Source organism: Pomacea canaliculata, linkage group LG3 (genome assembly GCF_003073045.1).
Source record: "Pomacea canaliculata isolate SZHN2017 linkage group LG3, ASM307304v1, whole genome shotgun sequence".
Lineage (NCBI taxonomy): Eukaryota > Metazoa > Mollusca > Gastropoda > Architaenioglossa > Ampullariidae > Pomacea > Pomacea canaliculata.
Window position 1 is genome coordinate 16,862,813 of NC_037592.1, and position 25,022 is coordinate 16,887,834.

The 25,022-nt window shown below is 36.9% G+C and overlaps 3 protein-coding genes across 3 annotated transcripts; 1 reads left to right on the forward strand and 2 right to left on the reverse strand.

The window, feature by feature from the left end:
- Nucleotides 1–1,643: 1,643 nt before the first annotated feature.
- LOC112560585 (zinc finger CCCH domain-containing protein 14-like) lies at nt 1,644–6,583 on the reverse strand. The gene is made up of 2 exons (XM_025232516.1): nt 5,154–6,583; nt 1,644–4,734 (listed from the first exon to the last, which is right to left on the reverse strand). The coding sequence occupies exons 1-2, from the start codon at nt 6,272–6,274 to the stop codon at nt 3,249–3,251; spliced, it is 2,607 nt and encodes an 868-aa protein (XP_025088301.1). The 5' UTR covers nt 6,275–6,583; the 3' UTR covers nt 1,644–3,248.
- Nucleotides 6,584–6,709: 126 nt separating this feature from the next.
- On the forward strand, nt 6,710–16,724 carry LOC112560586 (protein AATF-like). Its single transcript, XM_025232517.1, has 14 exons — nt 6,710–6,863; nt 7,414–7,590; nt 8,154–8,316; nt 9,237–9,391; nt 9,621–9,698; nt 9,855–9,986; nt 10,656–10,770; nt 11,194–11,289; nt 13,299–13,401; nt 13,564–13,695; nt 13,806–13,921; nt 14,541–14,624; nt 14,758–14,829; nt 15,207–16,724. The coding sequence occupies exons 1-14, from the start codon at nt 6,788–6,790 to the stop codon at nt 15,259–15,261; spliced, it is 1,554 nt and encodes a 517-aa protein (XP_025088302.1). The 5' UTR covers nt 6,710–6,787; the 3' UTR covers nt 15,262–16,724.
- On the reverse strand, nt 15,504–24,780 carry LOC112560587 (PHD finger protein 13-like). The gene is made up of 5 exons (XM_025232519.1): nt 24,380–24,780; nt 24,005–24,048; nt 23,381–23,497; nt 18,935–19,076; nt 15,504–18,531 (listed from the first exon to the last, which is right to left on the reverse strand). The coding sequence occupies exons 1-5, from the start codon at nt 24,399–24,401 to the stop codon at nt 18,323–18,325; spliced, it is 534 nt and encodes a 177-aa protein (XP_025088304.1). The 5' UTR covers nt 24,402–24,780; the 3' UTR covers nt 15,504–18,322.
- Nucleotides 24,781–25,022: the final 242 nt, after the last annotated feature.

Consider the following 25,022-nt stretch of genomic DNA (forward strand, 5'->3'; position numbering starts at 1 on the left):
ATAAAACAAACAAATTAAATGACAAGAACTTTGGGCACACAGAAATTGTAATAGCATTTATAGATTGATGGAAATACATCAGCACAAAACAGCTAGTAATATGCATTTCATCTATACCATTCTTTACTCTGCATTCTAGGAGGAAATCCTATGGACTAGAAATAGCTCCCATCTAGAAATGATGAAAAGGACTGAAAAAGTGTTAAGCACAAAATAACTTCGAATGACACAGGGGTCATTCAGAGGACTAAAGGAAAGGAAAGACAAACCCTGTTTAAAATTCAGTAAATATTGCGACAGCATCTTTTGTGTACATATAAAACAAGTTACTGTGGCCAGTTTACAATGTACCAGCGAACAGGGCCCGACACTGAAAGTCCAGTTTTCTCAGGAGAACACTGCTCAGTGTCACAGATGTGAGTAATACACATATACTGCCTCCACTGTTCGTGTACATCATTTGAAAGAGTCACAAGTTGTCAATCAGCAAATGCTGCATGATTTATGTTCGATAAGAGTATTTCAGTCCGTCTGCCGGTCATCCATCATCCAGATTGTTTTCTGAGCACACACACAAAAAAAACTAGTCATCAACAATGTTATAAACACGCTGTATGTGAAACAATTTTGAACATTTCGTGATATTGCTTAGCGATTGAAAGCTTTATTTCTTTACACTATCTCGGTACGCAATTGATAAATTTGTTTTCATATCACTTGTCACGTACCCCAGTCCGTGCTAAAAAGCAAAATAGATCCAAAACATAAAGAAAAGCAATACAAGACTTTAAAAAAAACTCACCAGAATGGTTACTTTTTTGCTGCCGTTTGCGGAGGTTTGTGTTCCTTATGGGCAGTGTTCATAAATTTCTGGGCAATCTTTCTGGTGTGCCCACTGGGGTCTTCGTGATGATTCTGCTCTGCCTCTTTCTTGGATCTTCCTTTGCCACTATGCCCGTGACTTTCATATTTATCCTGTTCAATATTGTATTTATCGAATTCACTCAAATATTTATCGTCTTCTGACATTTTTTTTACGTTGTAACTGAACTCCAACTGAAGACACAAAGTGCGCAATATGGTTTGGTACTGCAATGTTGTTTTCCTCTGCGGGTTAAAACTAAAGTCACCAGTGATTGGCAGACCACTCTGTCACCCACCCTCTGATTGGACAAAAGTTTTAAGTCTTAGAACTGTCCACGTAGATAACCCAAGACAATAAGTAAACAACAAAATCCCACTTGGGTACGTAGATTCTAGAAAGAATCTAAAAAATATGTTCTTACTTGTTAATGGCAATCTCTTATTCAGTCCAGGTGGTTGGGTACTGAATGATATAATTATAACTGGTGTGTGCTATTAAGATTTATCGTCTGCTCGATTGGAAGGGAAATAACCCGGTGTCCCTGAGACGGAGTTGTCTAAAGTCACAGCCGCGTTGAAACTGAACCGGATCATGGTATCCAAGAAGTGCATTATGTATATTATTTACAGCACTCTAATCACTTAAATGCGCTCAGAAATGTTGGACGCTTGCTACACTATGTTGTTTATTATAAAAACTATATATGGCCATAAAACTTACAACTGACAGTACAACAAGCAATTTAACACACACACATAAGAAGATTTAAAACCATTAGTTTTTTTTAAACAAGTCTTTTATGTCTCTGAAACTTTTCAAAGTTGAAACAGAAAACGCTGATGCATACTCTAAAATGATAACGTTAATATTCTGATTGGTGATCACGTTAATACTGCAAAGTGGCTAGTTAAGATTATGAAAGTATTAACAATCCCACATACGAGAGTTTAAACATCTTTGTGCAACTGAGAAAAACCCAGGGTAATACTTATTTTAGAACCCAGAACTGTTCATCCTTCACACATACAATCCACAGAAGTAGAGGCAGGTCATACGAATGTTGCTATTATCGTAACTTTACCATTTCTGAAAGGAAACTTAACAACTACTTATTGACTCAAGTAAACAAATCTTCTCATTCAGATTTCCCTGACAAACATTTAAGTAGATTTTACACAGTTCCTTTTCCTTTACCTTATATGTGCAAATTCGTAAAACGTGTGTTTTATCAATCTTTTTAGCTTCATCACCAAAATATTAACACCTTCAGAAAACTAATTTTAAAATAAACTACAGGGGCTTCATATTGTCACTATTTTCTTAAAAGATGAGTAAAGAAAAAAACATACATACTGAATTAATTCCACTGTAACAATATGAACATGTTCTGTACATATGAATGTTTGTCCTAATTGAAATCAACTATAACATTTCTTACAAAAGATTGTTTTAAACTGTTTTAAAGCTGCTCTCAGAATCTGTAAAACTCGACATTTCATAATGAAGGCTTATCATTTACATAAAAAGATGAATTTATAGATGAGAAAGGGAATGATGATTGCATTAACATTAATACATTGAATCATACACTTTATACTGTGAAATAGTCTGCTACTGTCACAGTAGACAGTGAGTTTATGTCAATTGTCTACTAAAAGGATGGCCAAAGATAGTATATTAACTGCATCTCACTGAAAAATAATCAAAAGGCTGAATAGCATGAAGTAAACCTCCTTTTAATAACTAAAATTATTTTCCAAGCCTACCTTGTATTTGTAATAAACCATCAAAACATTTTAACAGTACATACACCTTACAACATGTTTGTCTTATGTATTCAAAATATTGGTGACAGTAAAAAAGTTACAGCTACCTTTTGATGAATTCAACTTTCACCATTCATTTTCATTGCAGAAAAAAAAAAAATCAAGATTTGCTTTATGTTTCACTCTTTGAACACTAATGCTATCATTTAATGGTTTATATTTCTTTTTATACTAGTACAGATTAATTTTCCTCTTAACATTGCCCCACACTCCTTGTAATCAAACTAGGCAGCAACATTGACAAATCCTGAAAATGTATGTGTGCACACGCATGGATATGTTCATGCAAATCTATGAACTTGCATGTGAATGCATGCAAAATTCCAAGGAGTGTGTATATTTAGATTCTGTGCACATTCAAATAGCAACAAAAATACTACTGAATGGTGAACTGTACCACTTTGTAAAAATGAGAGTGTTTACAGAGCAGTTTAATCATCCGGTAATATTTGGTTAATTTTTTTCCCTAAATTTCTAAATCACAGTAGATGAAAATGAACTAGATAAAAATGTAAAAGATGGTTAATAAAAACACCTAGTGATTTACATAACCTTGATCATGAAACACTTTTTTCCTTTTCAGCAGACCACTTGAGTTTGTCCTTTGATGGAAGGGGTGGGTGAAAGAAAGGGCAAGAGAGTTCTCTGTTCTTGCAGCTCATACCAAAACGGCAGGGTTTGGGATGAAAAAATGGACAGTTCATATTGCTGCAAGATGGGAAAAACTTGCATTGTGGAGGGTTTGTACTGCGAGGGGGTGGCACTGGAATCATCACTGGAACTGAAGGTCGTGGAATAATTTGTGTGACAAAGGAGCGGCGACTTGAATGCGTGAAAGGGCAGTCTGGACGCACACACTTAGAATCAAATCGGCAGTTCGGATGGATATACAGGCATTTATCTCCAAATCTACATAGTGGAAAAGTCTTGCAGTGTACAGTTGGGTGATGGTACTCACAAGCTGCACCATTCACACATGCTGGCCAGAATTTACAGCGCTCCGTCATCTTGGCCTTCTTCAAAGGTAAAGTCTCTTCTTCATCCTGCATTACTTCCCCCTCTTCATCTGAGTCCTTTAAATTAATGGAAAAAGGTTGAATTTTGGGAGGAGAGATGCGAGTGGGAGCAGTGTCCTTTATCTGGGACATGGGAACCATTTCCTCATCAGCCTCTAACAGGGATTTCTTCTGAGGCTCAGTCTGTATCTCCATTGTTTTTTCATACTGCTCATTGTCAACACCATCTAATGTTACAACAAATCTGGTTTTGTCTTTCTGTTTCTCTTTTACGTTAACGTCTCTCATGTCTTCTTCTTCAAGCAGAGTACTACTTTCATTTTCTGCCAAATCCATGTCTTCCTGGTCCAGAATAAATTCATCATTTTCAACATCATCTAAAATCTCTGGTATTCCCTGGCTAGTAGCTTCAGTGCTGCTGGCAGAAACAACTGATTTCTCTTCTTCCTGCAAAGATAAAGCTTCATCTGGCTCATATTCAACAACTCGGCTATCAATCACAGCTTCGTCCAATTTTGCATGCTTTGTGACTTTTTCTGGTAGCAATGATGGCTGCTTCTTCCTACTTAATAGTGGCTCCACTTCACGTTTCCTTGTGATTATAAAACTGGACGGAAGTTTTCTCTTTGTTGGTGCTAATGTCCTTGCTAGATCCTTTTTTTCAGTTGCCAATGCTTGCTTAGCTGCTTCCTCTCGCCTGGACTTGGAGATAAGCCCTATTCGCTCGCCAACATTCACTTTCGGAGAAGGATGAACTTTGCGAGTGGGTATGTAGACAGGGTACTCTGTTTGATGGCTGGGTTTGGGCTGATCTATGGCTTGGCGGAGGCTCTTCTGTGCAAGCCTTGGATTAGGCTGGGACACTTTAGAAACCTTAGATATCACATGTGATTGTCTTTTAACCTGTCTTTCTTCTTCCTTTTGTTTCTCCTCTGATCTGATGATGGGTTTGACAGGTGTGACAGCTACTCGCCTCAGAGACTCTACTGACTTTTCTGCTTCATTGATTGCCCTCAGAAGTAAGGACCTGAAAATGTACAAAGAATTAGATTTTGTGCAGACATCAGCATATGGCATTGTGACATACAACTGCTCCAAAGACTTATGTAGATATATGACCATGTTCTTACTTTTTAAATTTTCCTCCTGATCCTGACATGTTTTATGTGTGCATGTGCAGTTGGAAGAAAATGTAAATTTCCCAAAACTTTAAAAATTGTGAGTGCTGATTAAAATTGCCAGGAAGGAACTCATGCCACACTGGTTTTTATACAAATGTAGATTAAACTTAAAAAACTTTGTGTTGCTTCTTCTGTTAATCTCACTTAAACAGGGGTTGCTTTTGAAAAGGTAGTTTATAATTTTGCTATGGTAACTGAATTAGTGATATAATTAACAAACACAACAGAAGTTAAAGAAATGTTTAATGAAATAAAACTGACTTACTTGTTTGCCTGAAGATTTAGAGGTACACTTGACTTTCTTGCAGTGACTTTGACAATGCTAGCAACACTTCCAACTGCAGGATTGTATGGGTCATAGGCTTCATCTTCTTCTTCTGTATTGTGAGATACAGAGCCTACCACAGATATTGGAGCACGTTTTCTTCTCGTGAATAATTCTGAGATATGAGGTGCAACGACTTTAGTTGCAATCTGGCGTGAAGTAGTTTGCCGTATGGGTGATGTAACAGCTTTAGGCCTGGCCTGCAAGGATGATGGCGACTGTGGGGTTGACTCTCTATTTGAGCCTGCTGGAGCCAAAGTTATTGTAGACACCTTGGCTTTGAGTGTGCCTCCATTCTCACTGGCTTGACTTATGACTTGTTTTTCGTCATCTTTTTTGTTTAAAAGATTAATGCCTGCTTCTTGCTCTAATTCTTCTGCTAGCTCATCAGTTTCTGTCAAGATCAGTTCTGAATAATCTTCATCCAACCCAATCTGAATCGCTTCACTCTTTGCTTGTGAAAATGTATCTATTTTCCCTCCTGCTGACAGTGAGTGGAGTGGAGTTTCATCTTTCATTATTTCAAGCCTTTTGGTAGGTTCTTCTGCTTTTTCTAAAACTGCTGATGATTCTGTATTTTGGGAATCATCCTGCTTTAATTTTTCTATGGACTTGCGATCATCAACTGATTTTCGCTTCCTGGTGTCTTTTTTTGACTCGGGCTTGTCTTCAGATGTAGATGATAGTTTTCGTCCTTTATGCATATCAATTTCATCACCGTCTTTGGTGTAGCTTTTGCCACTCGTGCTACTGGAACTAGCATCTACAGGTTGATCAGATTTTTGCTTGCCTGCTTTTGGTAAGCCACTCTTATCCAATGTAGACACTGATGTTAGGGATTGTAATTTGGCTAGAAGACCATGAAGCCACGAAGTAAATTTGTCAGTGTTCGTGCCAAGGAAAAGGTTAAGGTCCATGGACATCTGTGACTGGCTCTTTTTGTTCGCTACCATCACCATGATGTAGTCTGGCAACTCTTCATCTACATAAGCTCCAAGCTCCACTAACTTTGCTTTGATTGCTGATCGGATCTTCTGGCTTATTTCGTTACCAATTTCCATGATGAAGTACAAAATCACTTGAAAATTTTGCAAAGTAAAAGCTCTTCTTCTTTCCTTAGGGAAGGTAGTTTATTACAGTCATGTAACTTTTAACTAGTATTATGCTACGGATGTAGAACACGGTGCGGCGTTTACCTCAGTTAAATGTAAAGTAACATCTCATCACAGAGAAACAATACCTATATAATATTCTAAATCTTCACAAATACTTTAAAAAAAATAATTTTGAAAAATAACAAGTAGGGAAATACGAATTTTTTTAAAAATTCCCCCAAACGACTTTTAACTAATCAGTTAAACTTATGAGTGTCGTTGATTTCATAATTTAGAGAAACCCTTGAAGAAAGGTGGCTAGTTTTAGTTTTGTACCACCACAAGTAATAAAATAGTTTGAAATTAATCCTGTTGTATTTGAAAGTATAAAATGCTCTCTATTATATTGAAAGTCTGTTTGATAATAATACGTTGTAAATCAGAATAGTTTCGTAAATCAACACTGTATGGGCAACAAGCATGGCGTTCTTCGAGCAATTTGCTGAGTTTAATACCGCACCTGCGTCTGACGATCCAGAACAGGATTCTGATGATGGTATGATTATAAAAATTATACACAAATTAGTTAAATTTAGTTTTATTACAAACGTGTTTGTTTGATGAACAGTTTGAAGAACAGAAATGTACTAGCTGAACCAGCGTGAAGTCTCCTATTAATCGAGACGGCATCACGAATTTGTATACACATCCTTGGTTGTATGGTCCAAAGTGTAGGTTAAACTGTACTCAAACAGATAAAAGAACTGAGAATTCTTTATAATGTGTCCAACGTTTAAAAGATTGACCTTTACAGCGTGGTCAATATCTGGTATATTGCTGACAACTCGTTCTCCGAAAGTCGTGATTTTATAGAACTGCAGCATCAGAGCATGTTTTCTTCTGTGAAAACAAAGTCTCACACATTGCAAAAAAAATGTGCATCTCGTTGTTGCAATGCATTGCTGCTGGTTGATTGTTCCTTCGCAAAAATGGTAATGGTTTAGACTAGGTGTTTTAAGCTGTATAGTAAGTGAGCAGTGTACAGGATGTGACTTTATAACACTGCACATATTATTTTCAGTATATTATTAAAAAATTTCTTACAGTAACCCAAGCACAGATCACTTACAACGAAGATGACAATGAAATCATTGACAATGGTGCATCACAGCTTCGACGTCAGACTGCATCATTTCTTTCTGACACTGATACAAAGTATGCAGGGCAAAAATTGTCTCGAAAGAATCTTGACTGGTTTGATGACAAAGCAAGTGAAAGTGAAGGTAAGGAAAGCAAATTATGTGAAGACATGCTGTGAGTGTATTTTTAACCAACATTCCATGCTTAGTCTTTGATGCATATGTCAAAAAAGAAATTTTGTTATAAAATGTGTTACACTAACAGCTTCAGGAAAAGTTCTTTTAATGCTTTTTAAATTTAATTTATTTTTATTTTTTTTTGTCTTGCCAAACTTCTACCATGTGGCTGGAGAGAATGGTTTGAACTGAGAGATGGAGGAGATGAACACATGTGGGGCACCCCAGTGGTCATTCCTTGCTAATTGATTTCATCTGGCCTGACAAATACCTTTATTTCCATCTGCTGGATCAAATCCATTCTTTCCTGCTAGATGTTGGAAACTTTTGGCCTTTAATTATTATGCTTTAAAACAGACAATGTTTATGTGGTACTTCTTTGTGTTCTTCAGTGTTCAAATGGATTCATGGTCATGCGACCAAACTAAAATGTTAATATTCATGACAGATAAAGGGGTTTGTATATAATTTATATCACCCCATTGTTTCATCCTGTTGCTTTATATATGATACCTAATCTGCTTCTTCAGGAGATGAGTCAGAATGGGAAACAGGATCAGAATCAAAATTAGAATCTGAGTCAGGCACAGAAGACCACTCAGAAGAGAGTGAAGAGGAAGAGCAGCAGTTGTATACATTCAGTTCTAAAGTTAAGCAGGCAGCCAAGAAGCATGAGCCAGAAAATGAGTTCAGGTATTGCTTGTGTTAAGGCCTATTCACACGCTGCAATATTCGGCACTTAGCGGGGTTAGCAGCCCCTAAAAGGCCTAGTGAGTTGTGCACATGGCATGCAGAAAGGCCTTGTAGCAAGGTTTTTGAGATATAGCACGCGTTTCTATTTTCTTTCTAGGCCGACCTACATTGTAGGGCTGCAGCCAGTCAGAATGCCTGAACACAGCAGGCTCCCTATTACGTTCTCATTGTAAATAATGGCCATATGATCGGAGGAGAGCTGTGTTCTCATGATTTGTCTTTGGGAGAATAATCCGTGTCTGTTTGACACTGCACACCCAGATTACATTAACCGAAATGCAGGCTCGATTAAATGAAGCAGTTCATTAAGAGTGGAAGATGACATTCGTAAAAAGCGTCTACATTCTCGTGAATCCACCCACATTTTTTTTTCTTCTTTTCTCTCTCCGCTACATTATGGAATATCACTATCATAGCTACAGTTGCTTCTAAAAGTATCTTGTCGTCGATGCTGCCTGCTGTATTGTTGACTAACCATAATGCACTGTGCGGATGACACTTGTGTGGCCTAGCTACTTGAGAATAGGACGATGGTGCTAAGCTGCCTTGTATGCAAGAAAATTGCAGTGTGAGAATAGGCCTTTAAGTTTGCTGCATTTTTGCATATGTGATCTTGCATCCATTCACATGTGGGAATGTGTATGTGTGTGAGAGCGCACATATGTATAGGCATATAAGCAAGCATAAAGTAAAACCCTATAATGTGGGATTTTAAATGTGGCTGTGTATTTTTTCTCAGACTAGAGACTACTTTTTTTTTGTTTTTAATATAGAAAGATGTTTTAATGGATGATAGCAAAGTGGTGTTACAATCTTTGTCGCCACTGATGTAGTCAATCTTCAGTGTTTATTCATTTCAGATTTGAGGATGATGAAGACTACTTCAAGCATGCAGGCAGCCTAGATGAAGCAGAAGATGATTTCAGTGAAAATACTGAGGATGATCAAAGCATAGAATATCATGAAAATAGTGATGATGAACGTGGTAAAACTGGAAAATCAAAAGATAGTCAAGGTGAAAATTACAGGGTGACCAAAGCACAGCTTTTTAAATATTATTAAGTTAAAATATACTTTAGGTTTAAACTAACCAGATTCACAGACATCTGGCTCAGCTAGCATCATTTAAAACTTTTAATATAATATAATCATCATTTTGAAACATAATAAGATGACTAAAACTTCGTCTGCCATAATGTCTTATATAAAGGATGTTTCTAACAATTGTTCTTATTTTTCTATAGAAGAGGAAGTGCTCCAGACTGTAGCCACACACCAGAGTGATGAAATCGCAAAAGGCAGGGCAACCATTGCACAGCTTGGTAAGTAGCACCAAAATGTGCTCTTTGTGTTGGGATGTCACCTTATTGTGCCCATCTAAAATTATCTTATATTTCAACAATTTTTAGGACATTTGTGCACGTGAAATTTGGCTTTCACTATAAACTAAATAATTATTTCTCATGGGTTGCCAAAAGGTGTGTGGGATAGCCTGATGGAGGGACGCATCAAGTTGCAGAAGATGCTAGTATTGGTAAACCAGCTACCCCAACCTGATGTCTGGAAACAGTATGTCACTGAAGGCAGTGTAAGGGAAGCTGCAGAAAAAGGTAAGGAGTTTGGTCCGCCATGTTGTCTGTTTAGAAGTGGAGTGTGAGGGATATGTGCATTCGCATGCATATTCTTGATTTTTGATACATACATGTCTTGTAATTTTTATAATGCTGAAAATGTCAAACATCATGCATAATTTGATGATTTTTGAAATAAAGTCATTAAGGGCTATTCTCATGTTGCAATGAACTGCACTTTGTGGGGTTTGCAAGCCTTGCGAGCTTTGCACATTGCTCATAAGGGGCCATGAAGCCTGGTTTTCAAGGGTAGGATATATTGACTCGTGAGAATAGCCCTTTAGATTTCACCATCATTTTAAATTTATGAGAATTTCAAGTGATCACACCTTGAGTATTGGTTATCCTTGAACCTCCTCCATTGCCTTGGCAAACCAGTGGTGCAGTAATTATGATATAGTCATGACTGGGTAGTAGAAGGTTCCAGTCTTATCTCGGGCACACTGTTCTGCACATGGCATCTCTTTCCAGGGCGAGCTACTTTGCTGGCTAGGCGTAAAACACCAGTTTTTCTCTCTCACCCCGAATTGTCTGTTCCTTTTTTTTTTTCTTCAGTTCCTGCAGTTGATCACTATGGTGTTGTGTAATCTTACATTAGAGAACAATCTAGGTTAGTTTAAAGATAAACATTTGTTTATTTTGTCTTAGCTCAATCCATGCTGCAGGAACTGTTGGCTGCACTGCTTCAGATGCAGGGTAAGCTGCTGCTTAACAGGACTTCTGTTGGTGATGCCATTGACATTGGCGACACAGTTTGTAAAAGGTAAAGCTATCACACAATGCAAAAAATAATCTTATGCTAAAGAGCTCGCCTTTTATGGGTTTTTGTTTTTAGCTGAGGTGACTCCACAATGGTCATAAAATATTCACTTTCTATTAGCTTGTGCCAATGTGCCCCTTTGTTTTCAGTTGTCCACCATGTTATTATCAGACTCCTGATTTAGGTCCCTATCTGATCATGTTAAAATTTCAGTCTTAAAATGTCTGCATGTTTTTTAATGTAAAATATACATACCAGATGTGTACTGTGTAGACTGTGAGGAAGTAAGAGTGTGTATTGTATGTTGGATATGGGGTATGTTTCTTATACCCCAGTACTCTGTGTAATTTGATATATATATATATCTGTTTGATGTCAGCATTCACATTGTCAAGTACATAAAATTTTGCATTTTGTTTTTACCAGTGATAATAATGAAGCAGCATCTCTGAAGAGAAAGCACATGTATACTGATTTTGATGAGATTTGTGCCAAAAGACATGCTGGATTCTGCACATACAGGTACTTGTTAGTTAAATTATTCCTTAATTATCAGATGAGAATTTTTAAGCAAAGTGTTCTGATGCATATATTTACCCTCAAAAATGTTTATTGGCAATGACACAGATTCATCTCTATCTGGGGATGGATTAAAAAAAAAATTCTCTTATTTTATTTGGGAGTCAGCAAAGAAAGTCTTGCCAGAACAGCCAACCAACCATCTTGAAGTGTACAAAGTTAAAAAAAAATATCTTTTGTTTAAGACCAGTTCAAAGTAGTATGCCATTTCCTGTGCTTAGTTAAAAAATGAAACAGTTCAAATTTTCTAAAGTAGAAGCTAGTTTTTTTTTTCCCTGTTGTAACCTTTGACATTATTCTTTGGGTGAGTAATCTTAAAACATGGCTTGTTTAAAAGTGAGCTTTTATTGTTATATTATATTGTTATTTCACCAATAGAAATCGTAGTTCAGAAACAAAAAAATAAATCAACAGAATCAGCTCACAATTATCTGACTACCCCAAAACCATCAGTGTTGGTAAAGCCAGCATTTTGTTTGCGTCATCTGTCAGGAATCTTGGCCTCATTGTCGCTGCTGACATGACCCCAAGCAAACAAGTTGCAGCTGTTTGTCAGCCTGCTTGCTAAGATCCTGTCATTGGCCATGTTCACTATGGACAAACTGCTATCTCTCTTGTCTGTGTTTGTTCTATAAAGGCTTCATGACTGTAATTGTTCTTAGGATTTCCCCCATCCTTATTCACAGACTTCAAAAAGAAAAGAACTACTGCACGCACGTCTGGTGCTCAGAGCAAGGAAGCATACCATGTCACTCCTCCTTCTCTGCACTGGCATTCAGTGCTAGTTGTCTGTGCTCTGCTTTAATTTCTAATGAATCCCAAATCAGGCATAGAGAATTATCTTTGGAGCTATTAGGTCAAATCCAGTTCATTCATGCCATGGATTCAGTAACTGATTTGCAATGTCTGGATGATAGATGCAACACCAACATCCTCATCCAAGCTGCAAAGTCACTCAATGCATTAGAGAATGCCAGAATCCATAAAATGTAGATTAAAACGTTACTAGAGAGGTAGAACTTGGACCTCTTCCAGCAAGCAAATGTAATTATCTCCAGTGTCCACAATTAATATCTTTGTCTTTTGTATAAAAAAGGGCTCTCAAACAGATCTAGAAAAGAAAGTGATTAGCTTGGAGTACATCCACCAGGCATACCTACATGAACTATAAACATAAATAAACACAGACAGATCAACTGAAGAGGCCACCAGAAACAGCAGAGGTGTGGAAGGGCAGGAAACACTCCAAAATGCAATCCCAACAGGTAGTTACTTTGCAAACCATAAGGCCAAAGCTGATGCTCTGCAGACAGCAGCTCAGGTACTCTGTGACAGCATAGAAAAGATTTACAACTGTCATAATATTAACAGATGCTTTGTCAGTCTTGGAAGCCCTCTCAAACAGCCAGAGCAAGGAGCTGAATGCCCTTGCATCAGCCTCTGTGGTAATCCATAGAACAAACAACAGTCTGATAGTGGATTCCCTTTCATTGCAATATCCCTGACAATGAGGCACCTGACAGACTGGCAAAGGAGGGAAAGAGGCTGGGCCAAGAACTTCCAAGCCACTCAAGTCAGCTTTTCTGAGACCGTAGCAATAGTTTTGCGCACTAACCACAAGCAACAGAAAAATGTGGCTTCAACAGCATCACATCTACAGCAGTCAACATCCATTTTAAAGGCTAGAGAGAGAATAACATGTCAGAAGAACAAGACCATCTGGCAGCTGAACCTGTCAGCTTAAACTTTAGGAAGACTTTAAAGCTGGGAATCAGAAGGTGGGATAGCTGTGCTTACACTTTTCTCCTCCCTTTGTAGCAACAGAAGCCTCAATGCAGCTAAGACAACCTGAAAATAGTGAAAACAGCAAATGTTTAAATTTCTGAAGGTGTGTTTTTTTCTCAATTAAGATCTTATGTTCACACACAGGTGCTTTACTGTTTTTATATCAGGAATGACACACTTCACAAATGGCATGACAAGACACGGCTGTTTTCAAAGAAACTGAAGTCATTCAGTGCTTTTGACATTCCAGTCCTAAAACAGATTGACCAGGTACTAGTCTGATTATGTGTGTGTGTGGAGTTAGGTGTTATTGATGTGTATATGGGTAATCTCTATAATATTGGAACTGATCATTGGATTTACCCCATACAAAAAAACTAAACAACATTAAACATTTACTGCAACATTCATAAAATTCTATATTTTATTCAGGTACTAAGTGACCGGGACAGGCTTGTACGTCGCACCCAGATTAAACGTTCATCATACCATGTGGTTGGAAAACCTGAAAATGCAGAGAAGCCAGAACCTTCTAAACTGACCAAAGGATCACTAGACATGCAGGTATCTCATGTGTATCTTCTGTGATATCTGTTTTGCGGAAGTGTGTGGATGCATTCGAGTAGATGAGTTTGACACAACACCATTTTAAGATTATTTTTCTTGACTTTCAGTCCACAGTGGTACATGACCCAGAAATCTTTGATGATGACGACTTTTACCACCAGCTGTTGCGTGACTTGATTGAACGAAAGGCTGAAGATGCCTCAGATCCCACCTTGGTCAGCAGGTCAGACCCTATTTCTTTTTATAAGCTAATGATTGCATTCACTAGTTGTGTAAACTTGCACCAGAAATATTATTTCCCTTCAATTTGCAAATTTCTGTCTCCTGATTACCTGGCAGCTTTAATATTTGAAGTCAATCTTATGAATCACGCAACTTGTTGTCCACTTCTGGTAAATACTAAGATAGGCATTATTGCTGGAAAATTCAATTTTATTTTGCATTTTGTTATATTAACATTTGTGCAAATAACACTATAACCCTGATTATTCATGTTAGAAGTGATTAAAGGGGAAAGCAAATGTTAAGTTGGGCACCTGAGTCAAGTCTGATCAAACTTTCAGGTTAACTTAAGCCAGGTTTGACTTGCTCTTTACCTTTTAAATATAACCAGTTTTTGTCTGTACCAACAGAATACTTTCAAAATAGTGAAATTGAGGAATTCAAAATTTTTAAAGGATTTTTTTTTGTGTGTTTATGTTTATCATGAATAACTTATCAGAAAACTGTGCTGCATGTCTAAATATTATCATTAAAATTTAGTTTTACAAAGGCAGCCTTTGTGGGTATGGTACAAAATACACATGGGTCTTGCAATCAGCTGAATTGTATGGCATTTTCAGGCAGTGGCTCGAGATTCAAAAGCTGCGAAACAAGGCTAAACGCAAAAATGTGGACACTCGAGCTAGCAAAGGCAGAAAGTTAAGGTAATGTAGTCATACCAGATTCTTTCATTTTCATTTGTAAAAAATTTGTTTCTCTTTTTAACCCTCTCCTTTTTCGTGGTGCTGACAGAGCTATGCCAATGTTTGATGCTAACATTGTGAACACATGTGACAGGTACAATGTCCACAACAAGCTGGTTAACTTCATGGCACCAATGGATTCTTCTACCTGGTCAACAGAAGCTAAGTATGTCTAAAATGGAACATGCTTTTGCTGTTAATCTCTAGATTTATAGCACTTTTTTTTTTTGAAGGGTTGGGGTATAAGCTTGTGGCATATTCTTAAAGATTACTGCAAAAGATGACTTAAGGAACAGCTAAATGATCCAATCACAAACAAGATGTTTGAGAGATCTTCATCTGGCAGACTGAAAACCTTACAGCATGAGGGGTGTCACCTTTATGGTTATGGGGAAGCAGTTGTGACTGGCCACAAGCTGTAGAGGAAGAAATTTATGCAAATTCTTGTGCTAGATTATGTTGTTGGTAAAGAAAATGCTTAAAATGTCAAAGAAATAACTAATGGGAATTTGTAATTCCACTGTCTAATGTATGTTTTTTCAGGAATGACCTGTTTGCATCATTATTTAAGGATGCAGCTGCGCCAGTGGAAAGATGAGGCTTCTCTATCAAATATAATTTTGCTATGCCACAAAAAAGTGTAAATGGTTTGAACATGGATATGGTTTTTTTCTGCAACACCAAAGTTTCTTTTTTTTTTTCTGTGAAGAAATGTATGGTCTGATCATAATCTTCATGAGGCATTAAACAAAATAGGGAAACTTTATGTTTTTATTGTGTCCTCTCTGGAGGTTTGCAAGAATTTATGCTGTTTCTAATATACAGACATTTCAACAGACATTCATTCTTGTCTTTTATTGTCTGAACATATCACAAGATTTGGAACTATCAACTCTAAGACTCTGTAGATGACAAACATTTTACAAAGTGCAATACTCTGTTTCAAGAAACATTCTTACGATAAAAGATGAAACACTTTGGCCTTTATGTTACATACATGATGCATCCATGAAAAAAAGAAAAGCATTTATGTTATTTATAAGAGATCACCTTGAAATATATTACTATAGAATACTATTTTCCCGTTTCCAGCATGTTGCTACGCAATCTATGCGCAGCATTTTCCCTCCCAATGGCCTTTTAAAATTTGGGTTAATGTTGAGATTTTTTTTGTTATCTAGAGATATCACATTCTTATTCTGAGAAGATTTTTTTTTTTAATTTTATCACCGTGAAGCATTTTTTTTTAAATCTTGCTTCACGGTGATAAAATTTATGTACTCATTATTCTGAATGCAAGAGACTTCTTTTTTTTTTTATTACTACAGAATGTTTCTCAGCCCCTCCTGCAACATATACAAAAGGTAAGAAAAAGCAGCACAGTAGGTGACAAAAGAAGCTGAAACTAAATGACCAGCATAGTCCTGTATGCATATTTCATACCTGGAAAACATGATCATAGCTGTCTGCAACCAAACAATTTTTTTTAAAAAGCCATGCTTCCCCAAAAAAATAAAAAAATGGAATGCTTTTAAAAGAAAACTGTTATCTCAATATTTCTAATAAATATACATATACCCCTATTTGCTTGGTGGGAATTACTGGGCTGAAGGAAGGCATGGATGTAGTCCTCCAACTCTGAACAATTTTAGTAAACACTGCTCATGAAGAAATGTCCTCTTTTTCTATCCTAAAAAGATGCAAAATATAATTTGACTGGGCAGCAAGGCACAAAAATTCCATCAATAAGCTAAGTTTCATCTATGCAAAGTTACACAGTCTGCACATTCTAGAAATCTGCATCACATCTGACCGGCCTTAAATGAAAATTCAATTAGAAATGCGATATACTTTGTTAAACCGACTGTAGGAGATGCTCCATTCACCTCACCCATCCCTTTCAACTTGTTAAAATATTTTAAATGTTTTCAATATATACATATAGTAAATGTTAACCTTTAGGTCTTTTTTTCTATAGAGAACAGCTAATTCCCCTTTTACTCCATAAAGCAAAAAATGTAAAATCTGTCACCGATTCAATCTTTTCAAATTAATAAATTTTAAAAAAATATTTGTATGGATACTTATGGTCATGTTTGGTAAGCCCAGACGTTTGTTCCATATTTATCATGTCAAAATTAGGAGAAAATACAGTGAAACCTGACGTTATGTAATAAAGACTTCCCAATTTAGGGATATTTAAATGATTTTTGGGATGCCAAACAAGACCTTAAGGATCACTTACATGTATTTTTTATTTTTAAACAAATTGTGAATGTATCAGTAACCGAAAGCATCATCTATACAAAATCTGCATATTTACACGACAATGTTTTTTTTACAAAAACCCATCACACATTCACATCCACATTTGCAAAATAATTTTGAGGTACCTTTGATTCTTAAATTAATATATCATTAAAAATTATACTTGAAAGAGAATTATCATTATGAATTATTGAATTAAACTGGAAATTTGACCTTAACGATTGCCAAAACACAAAACAGTAACCTCAGAACAAGTTGACAACTCTCTTAGGAGTTATCAGCAACAAAAGGTTAAGTGTAAAGTTAACATGCAATAGGAACTGGTCTCAATATGTTGTAATATATGTATAACAGCAATGAAACATATGTTTTATGTATTGCTGAAGTGGATGTCATGCATAGGGGTTGTAGTGTTGAGTTAAATAAAGGCCACCACCCCACTCCTTTAGATCAGACAAGGAAGTTCAGTTATATATGTCTTGATTTTACGTCTTTTATTTTGTGGAATGGTCAAAAAAAAAAAAAATGCAATGTAAGCTCACTTACCTAAAACTATAACAATGAATTTTGCATTTACACATGAGTTAATTTAAATTATGAAAATCTTTCCAGATGATATATGTTTACTGCAGGAAAAAAAAAAAGGGCCTATGGTGGAAACAAAGGTAAAGGTCACACTTTTCAAGCATGTGCAGATAATGGCAATTAATTTTAACAAGTTTCTATAACTAGTTAATTCACTGGATCAACTCTCCATGAATACATACAGGTATGAGAGTGGCTATGACCAAAATTGATCCATTTTATGATCTTCATTAAACCCAACTTGTCAGTAAAGGGCAGGAAATGTGCCGAAATCTGGGAGCATACTCGCATTTGTAAGAGACAAGTTTGTTTAAAGGTGTGCAGTTTACATCACCTTTAGCTAAAGTTTGGAGCTTTAAGCTGAATACATTGCCCTTTTCAATCACTTGCTACACTAGAAATTTTCTGACATAAACTAATGTTTAAAGCTTAGACTACATTTTTAAGTGTCGCTTAAATAACATCACAAGTTTGTGGCTCATGGTGCACATCCTTAAAGAAACAGCTGGCGAAACAGTACTGCTGAAATACATCCACACACACACAATCTCTTGTAGGTAAATGGGTATAGGTTTGAAATTTCAACAACATATAATTTGCATTTGTGCTGCCATTGTCCCACCAAAAAAATCTCACACATGTATTCTCCACAGTCACTCGCATTTGCAGAGACAACAATCATTGTCCTTGATATTCTGTAGACAGGGGTCATAAATGTAAAATTCACCAACAACTGTTCCCCTGATGGAAACTGACAAGAATAATCCCAAAATATGTCTCTGAAGAACTGTCACTGTGAATCTCTGTCAACGTTTTTTGATTGTCCTCTGTCGATCTGATTTTCTCACTGTATATTTAGCGTCTCTGCATGGCTGACACACAAAATTTTTGGGGATATTGGTTCTGCGGATCTTTGCACATGAAAGGTGAATCCATAATTGGCACTCATCACATTCAATCATAGGACGGTTGGCAAAAGGCTTCATGCAGTAACAAGTGATAGAGTCAATATCATCTGCAACGAAAAACAAGAAAACAGTGATTGATTTTGTTAAAAAAAGAATTTCACAATCTTTCATGAATTGGATAGGCTCTGTGCAAATGATTTGCTTTATAGTGTTACTACTTATTCTTGTCAATTTATATTTCCTTGACTTATTTCTTCTGTTGACGACAAAGCTGTTCACAATTCTGTTATTATCAATTTTGTGGTATGTATCTACAAATTGGCTTATTAGTGCCTCTCCTCTGCAGGCTTTGTTATTCTCTAAAATGATTTTAATAAAATCTTGGATAAACATGTTTGTCACACAATAGTTAGAATTATCATTTTTTCAAGGCAATAAATTAAAAAAGTAACTTTTTTTACACCCAATTTAAAGCAAAAGTGTCAATGATAAATTCAAATGTGTACACACCTCCAGCATCTGTGCATGCAGTGGAGTTGGGTGAAGGTTCTGAATCAGAAGCAGTGCAGGATGACAAGTCTGAGAGATTCTCTGAACTGTTGCTCCCACTGTCTGTGTCCAAAGGGCTCATGTTGTTATCCTGCCGCATGCCCTGCCACATAAATAAACCCTTAAATTAAAAAAACCCAAACAAACCCAAATTACAGATGAGTGACATGTGGCTAAAACAAACCTAGTTTATTGGGCAAAGGAATGCATTTCAAGTCAAAGTTGTCACTTCTCTTGATGTTCTCAAAATGAAAAAAGAAAAACACTTGTAAAGAATCTTATCTATTGAAATTTTTTTTTATCAATACCATAATAACAAACTTTACACCTATGCATTGAAACTATGAACTAAAAGTCTATATCTGCAAAATTTGCTCAAAATTAGTTTTTTGCTGTTTACAAGTGACCATGCCTATTGCACATTATGGCAGATTTGGAAAATTGCATACTGCGGTATTCATAGTCCACTGGCCATGATGTACAAGGTCTCAAAAAAATATAAAAATCTGTACTCTCACGACATATTTTCAAGGGGAAAAATCCACATTAAAGTTCACATTTGAAACATCTCTTAAACGATGATAATGGTACTAAATCAAGTAATTATAGCATCATAGATTCTGATACAAATATAATTTCTTGACTAGTACAACGGCGAAATAAGTATTGGCAGTTGGTAAATATATGTGTCCTGCTTGTGTTTGTCACTCTAAGGAATGCGTGCATGCAGACACATATAACCAGTTTATCATTTAACGGCTATGAAAATGCATCATGTTCTATTCTGTGACTTTCAATGGTCGAAAATGGCGCTTTCTCATTGCGTCAATGTTACGGGGCTTTAATTCTGGAGCGAGGGTAAGTATTACCCTGGGACAACATGGCTAACTCAAGGACAGGCGTCTTGTTTTTGAAATAAGCAGTGTCCATTCCAGCAGATGTTGTTACCCCTAGAGCTGTAGTTATAAAGCGATGGCAAAGATGCCTGGCATCAATAACCACGAAGCCGAGTCCGCTGTGTCGCGACGCTACTTTACGAGGTTCCCATGTTTGCTGGGGAAAACGTACTCTCGCTTGATCTACAGCCCCTTGCTTGGATCAGTGACGTGACACGCTGTGGACTTGATGTTACCCCGGGATGCAGTTTTGCTGTCTCCTTTTCAAACACACTACAAAAAAGACACATTTTCCTTTTGATGTCAAAGTGGTCACCACGCATGTAGCTTTTGACTCTTCGAAAGACGAATTACGTTGCACAAGTTGCTACAGTTTATAGATACCAAAGTACTCGATCCGCATCGGTTAAACGACCCATTTTCTTTTTCTAGCTAAAACGTCTAATCTGCCTTATAGGACGCGACAATAATAATAGGACAACCCGCACTGGCAGGCTTTACGTATCCATGCAACCAGCAAAGCCTATCGTCCGGCGACCAACTACCGTTTCCTTTTCGCACCACCCATCCCTTGCTCCTTTGTTACACAAAGTAGCCAATAAGAATCGCGCATGCACTTCTCACGTGACAACAGCAGCACAACCTTGGAATGTTGCCACGGCCCGTGTGGTGCTCGAGTCTTGACGTCACTGGCCGGGTTGTGCGGAGTGCGAGCTAGCCTTCCTCTTGCCGCACTGTTCTTTGAGGCAGTGCCTGATTTTCAGTCACAACATGAGCTTTGTGGATTATATTCCTCTCAACCTGGCATGGTAAGGCTGAAGGTAAGCTTTTGCCAGGCGAAAAGAGAGTAAGACATCTACAATATAACGTGCGGTTCGTAGGGGAAAGAAAATACATCGTTCTGCCCCTACCGGCCAAAGAATCGTTACATTACGCCATTGTGCTAAATTTAGTTCGTCTAGCTCACTCGGCCTTCACCTTGAGATAATGAGGAAAGACGGGAAGGTGGGGTGGGAAGCAAGGGAGTAGTCACAGAAACCGAGACTGTACAGTTTGTACTTGTCTATCAGCAGACAGTCGCGGTGTGAAGATAGCAGGCCAGCTTTTTTAGGACAGCAGACTTCGGTCTGATCTAAGCAAGTTTTGAATGAAATTAATAAAGCCACTAGACCAACCAGAGAACGCAGCTTTGTGTTTCCGTAAATCGTTTCATAAACTGCACGCATCAGTTTACAATAAATGACAAATATGAATTTTATATAACCACAATACAATATTTTACGCCAAAGATCATTTTGTAGTGTGTCACCAACTATAACAGTTTATCTTTTACGCGGAAAGTCTGCATGCTGCTTCATATAACTGAAATGTTTGGGTTTATACAATAATAATTTTGGTCAGTCCCCTTTTAATTGCGACAAACTTATAGAGGCAGTCACCTTCTCTCAGACAGCAAGTTTGACCAAATTCCTTTCGCTATGATCAAAAACAAAAAAGTAGTACTCTGCACTCTGGATATCTAGTAATCTTTGGAAGTGAAGGAAGTTGAGATATCTGGCTTACAAATTAAGAGTTTGTGGCAGGGCTCATGATGCACTGACACAGCCTATCAGCAACATCAGAACATGCATCACAAAGCAGGGGGAAAAATCCACTACAACCCAAGTCCCAATCCTAACCCTTTTTCTGGTATATGTTAAAAAAAAGTCATATAATCCTGAGACAAACTAAAATTGCACAAAGCTGCTTTTATGAAAGCCATAAAAGAAATCTTTGCAACTAAACACTTAAATTTCATAACCACTAAACGTTAGAGGAGGGTTGGGGTTGATCTGCGTGCTTCTGTTTTCTGGAAATGAGCGAAATTTTTTTTAAAAGAAAAAAACAGGCTAGCAGCATACAACCCTCCTTGTCACCCCCCAAATGGAGTCTGTACTTCCTAGTGAAGCAAGTCTATGCAATACAACACCATTAATCTCGATCATTTTCTTTTTCAAAGACTATAACCAATACCAAAGATAATGCAAGATACAGCTTATCTAATAGTTATCTTCCCACATTTTTCTTCACAATAGTTTCTTTATCAATAATTTTAGGGTTATAAGGAAGTCACAATAAATGTACATGCCTAAACCAAACCTTCACAAACTCTTAATAATACACATAAATATACCAGCAGGTTCTATCAACATTGATAGTAAAACAGAAAATTATACATTTGGATAAAGCTCTTGAATTATATAAGACTACTGATGTGCCTGTTTGTGAATCATACAAGAATGGCCAAGAAACTTAGTAATTGACGAAGGCTTTAGGAATGGTTCACTGAAACTGAATTGGGCGAAGAAAACTAACCTTTATATTATATACCATTCAGTTCTCAAGCATGGGGTCTAATTCTTGAATCTATAGGTGAGTAATAAATTCTGTTGATCAAATTTTATTTGGCAGTATCAACTGTATAAAACAGGAGAAAAATGTGCCACAGTCAAAGATATTCTAGACTTAACACTGTCATCTTCACCTGTCTCTTATCAGCCCAGTTAAAGAATCGTCAGATGAGAGCTCGTTTCATTACACATTTCACTGAGGCATAGTAAAATGAGTGGTGGTGAAAATAACTGGTTCTACTAGACATTTAAAGTTAAGATCAAAGCATAGGTGGGTTCCATACAATACTACTAACACTAAAACAACAAAACTACTGTTTAAAGTACCACATGATTTAAGTTGGCAACTTTAGTAATCTTGTGCCATCTTTTTTTACAGTACATGCTATGACTCAAATCTTTAAATCATGTATCCTAAAATTCAGCTTGGTTATGAAATAGGCTCTTAAACAGGGCATTTAGCAGAACATGGATTGTCTTGGCATTTAACTAGTCGTATAAACGTATAAATAACAGGCAGAAATATTTAAAAACATTCACTATGGCTTAGTAGTTTTTGATTATCAGAGAAATTGCAAAACAATAACAATGTGGCAGCATGTAAGTATAGCAGTAGCCACTTAATATTATATAGACATGATGGTTATGAAAAGGGAACTAAAACAATGAAAGCAAATCCACGTTTAAACATCAATAGTCCTTGACTTTTAAATTCAGACTTGCATCTCTCCAAAACTATTCTTTAGTATATCCATATAGGTCAAGAACTACTCCCATCTTTTTGTTTCTTTGTATAAGATTAATAACAAATAAATATAATAAAGATTATACAAGATAACCACTCATTTTAATTAAGTAATCAAAGCTGATATAGATGTTGCCAACTACCTAAAATTTGACAAGGATTCTATTGTTTCAATTGTCTAATGTAAATGACAAGATTTGTGTATAAAAATGCTACTTAGTCAACTTTTATGGCACTAGGTAAATCTGTATAAGCTTCTAGAAAGACTGTTGTTATGCAGATCTTTTACCTGAAGGCATTGTTTTGTTCGCAATTTTAATTGCACAAGTCATGTATGCTTAAATAGTGAGCAATAGAAGAAATCTTCTGTGCTTACCTCCTGTGACAATTCCTCATACTGTTCATACTGTGTGTATGCTAGTACTGTGCAACAAAATGCCATGAAATCTTCTTTGGTCCGTGGTCGTTTTAATGATGTATTTGCCTCTGCAAACTTTTAACAGAAAAAAAACTTTTAACTCTTCAACTGCAAGATACAACAAATATTGAAAGCACATCAACAGATAATGAAATTTCACTATCCGAAGTATAAAAAAATAAACCTGTCATTTATGATAATGTAAATGTTCATCTTACAAAACTGCTGTACGATCACGAATCTGGCCTACAGAACAGAATTTATCAATATGTCTAACCTTGTATATTCTGTTAGATCATGATTGCAATGCTTGTTCAAATATGCGTGTGCTCAGAATAAATTATACGAAGTTCCAAACAACCCTACTGTAAAAATTAAGTGCACAAATCAAGATTCTCTCTCTTGTTCTATCCGTTGCAACCTAGCAGGCAATATGGATCGTCGCCATTACGATATGCTCATTTGAGCTGTGACGCTGACGATCGTCAAAACCACGTATGTTCGGGCTTCATCACAACTTACTCCAGAAAGAAAAAGTAGCCAGACAACATAACGATCATGTCATACAATAAAATGGTTTACCTCATATTCTGGAGTTTGAGAACCTGTCCTCTTGATAGCATGCCCTGAAACCGAGAACAAGATTCGGTTAAGAGACGATCACACTCGGTGTCCTGTGCGTTCTTTGTAGACAACAAAGGTATGCAACTCAACAGCTTCATCTAAAATAGACTTTTCCCACTCCTAACAATATAAAGTGTAAGTTTTGTCCAAATATACATCGTCAGTCAGCTTATGATCAACGTGAACAAGTTAAAAACCTCCCGGTGTAAGAAATCCAGTCATGGCGATATCATGGCCTAACAAAAACTGTGCAAGCCAGCTCGACTGCTAACATTTTTCAACTTTTACACGCTATTTTACATAAGGTAACGCTGTAAATGATAAAATAACAACCTGTATACTCAGTTTCATCCATAATAACATGAATTTCCCAGCAAGACGTGTTCTAAACAATAGCAAGCAGTCGCAGCTCGGTTTCTGATACTCTGCGCCTCTGTCAGGCATTTGAGCGAAAACGCACTTCGAGTTCAACGCAGTCGAGCGGTTCGTCCAGAAGAGGTCACGACTTCCTATTTTGCATATGGCCTTGTGTTACGTCACTTCACCTTGCCGGTACCTGAAACCTGCAAAATTTCCAGCATACTGGGATATAAGTCTGCGGATCGGTGACAAAACCCGGTGGAATACAGTGCAAATCAACTGGGATATTTTTCTATCTCCAACGCAAAAAGCTGAAACACAGTATTGAAGATTTGATGTCCTGGCTGTGATAAACAGTTGAAGGCTTGGCACAGTAGCCATTTTGGCTATGCTTGGACGCATTGAAACATGGGATATGGAGGCGGAGTTAAGAGAGGGACGACGATCTCGTTCCGGTCCGGTCTATTTTGATTGACATGGAAGTCTTTCAAAGAAGCTGCAGTGAGCTGAAGTGCTAATATTTCTAAGTTGTTTTAATTTACAGCTTCACAAATTCATGGTTCATATAGTATATCTCCTTGCATGTTCGTTTATTTTTGAATTTTGTAATAAATAA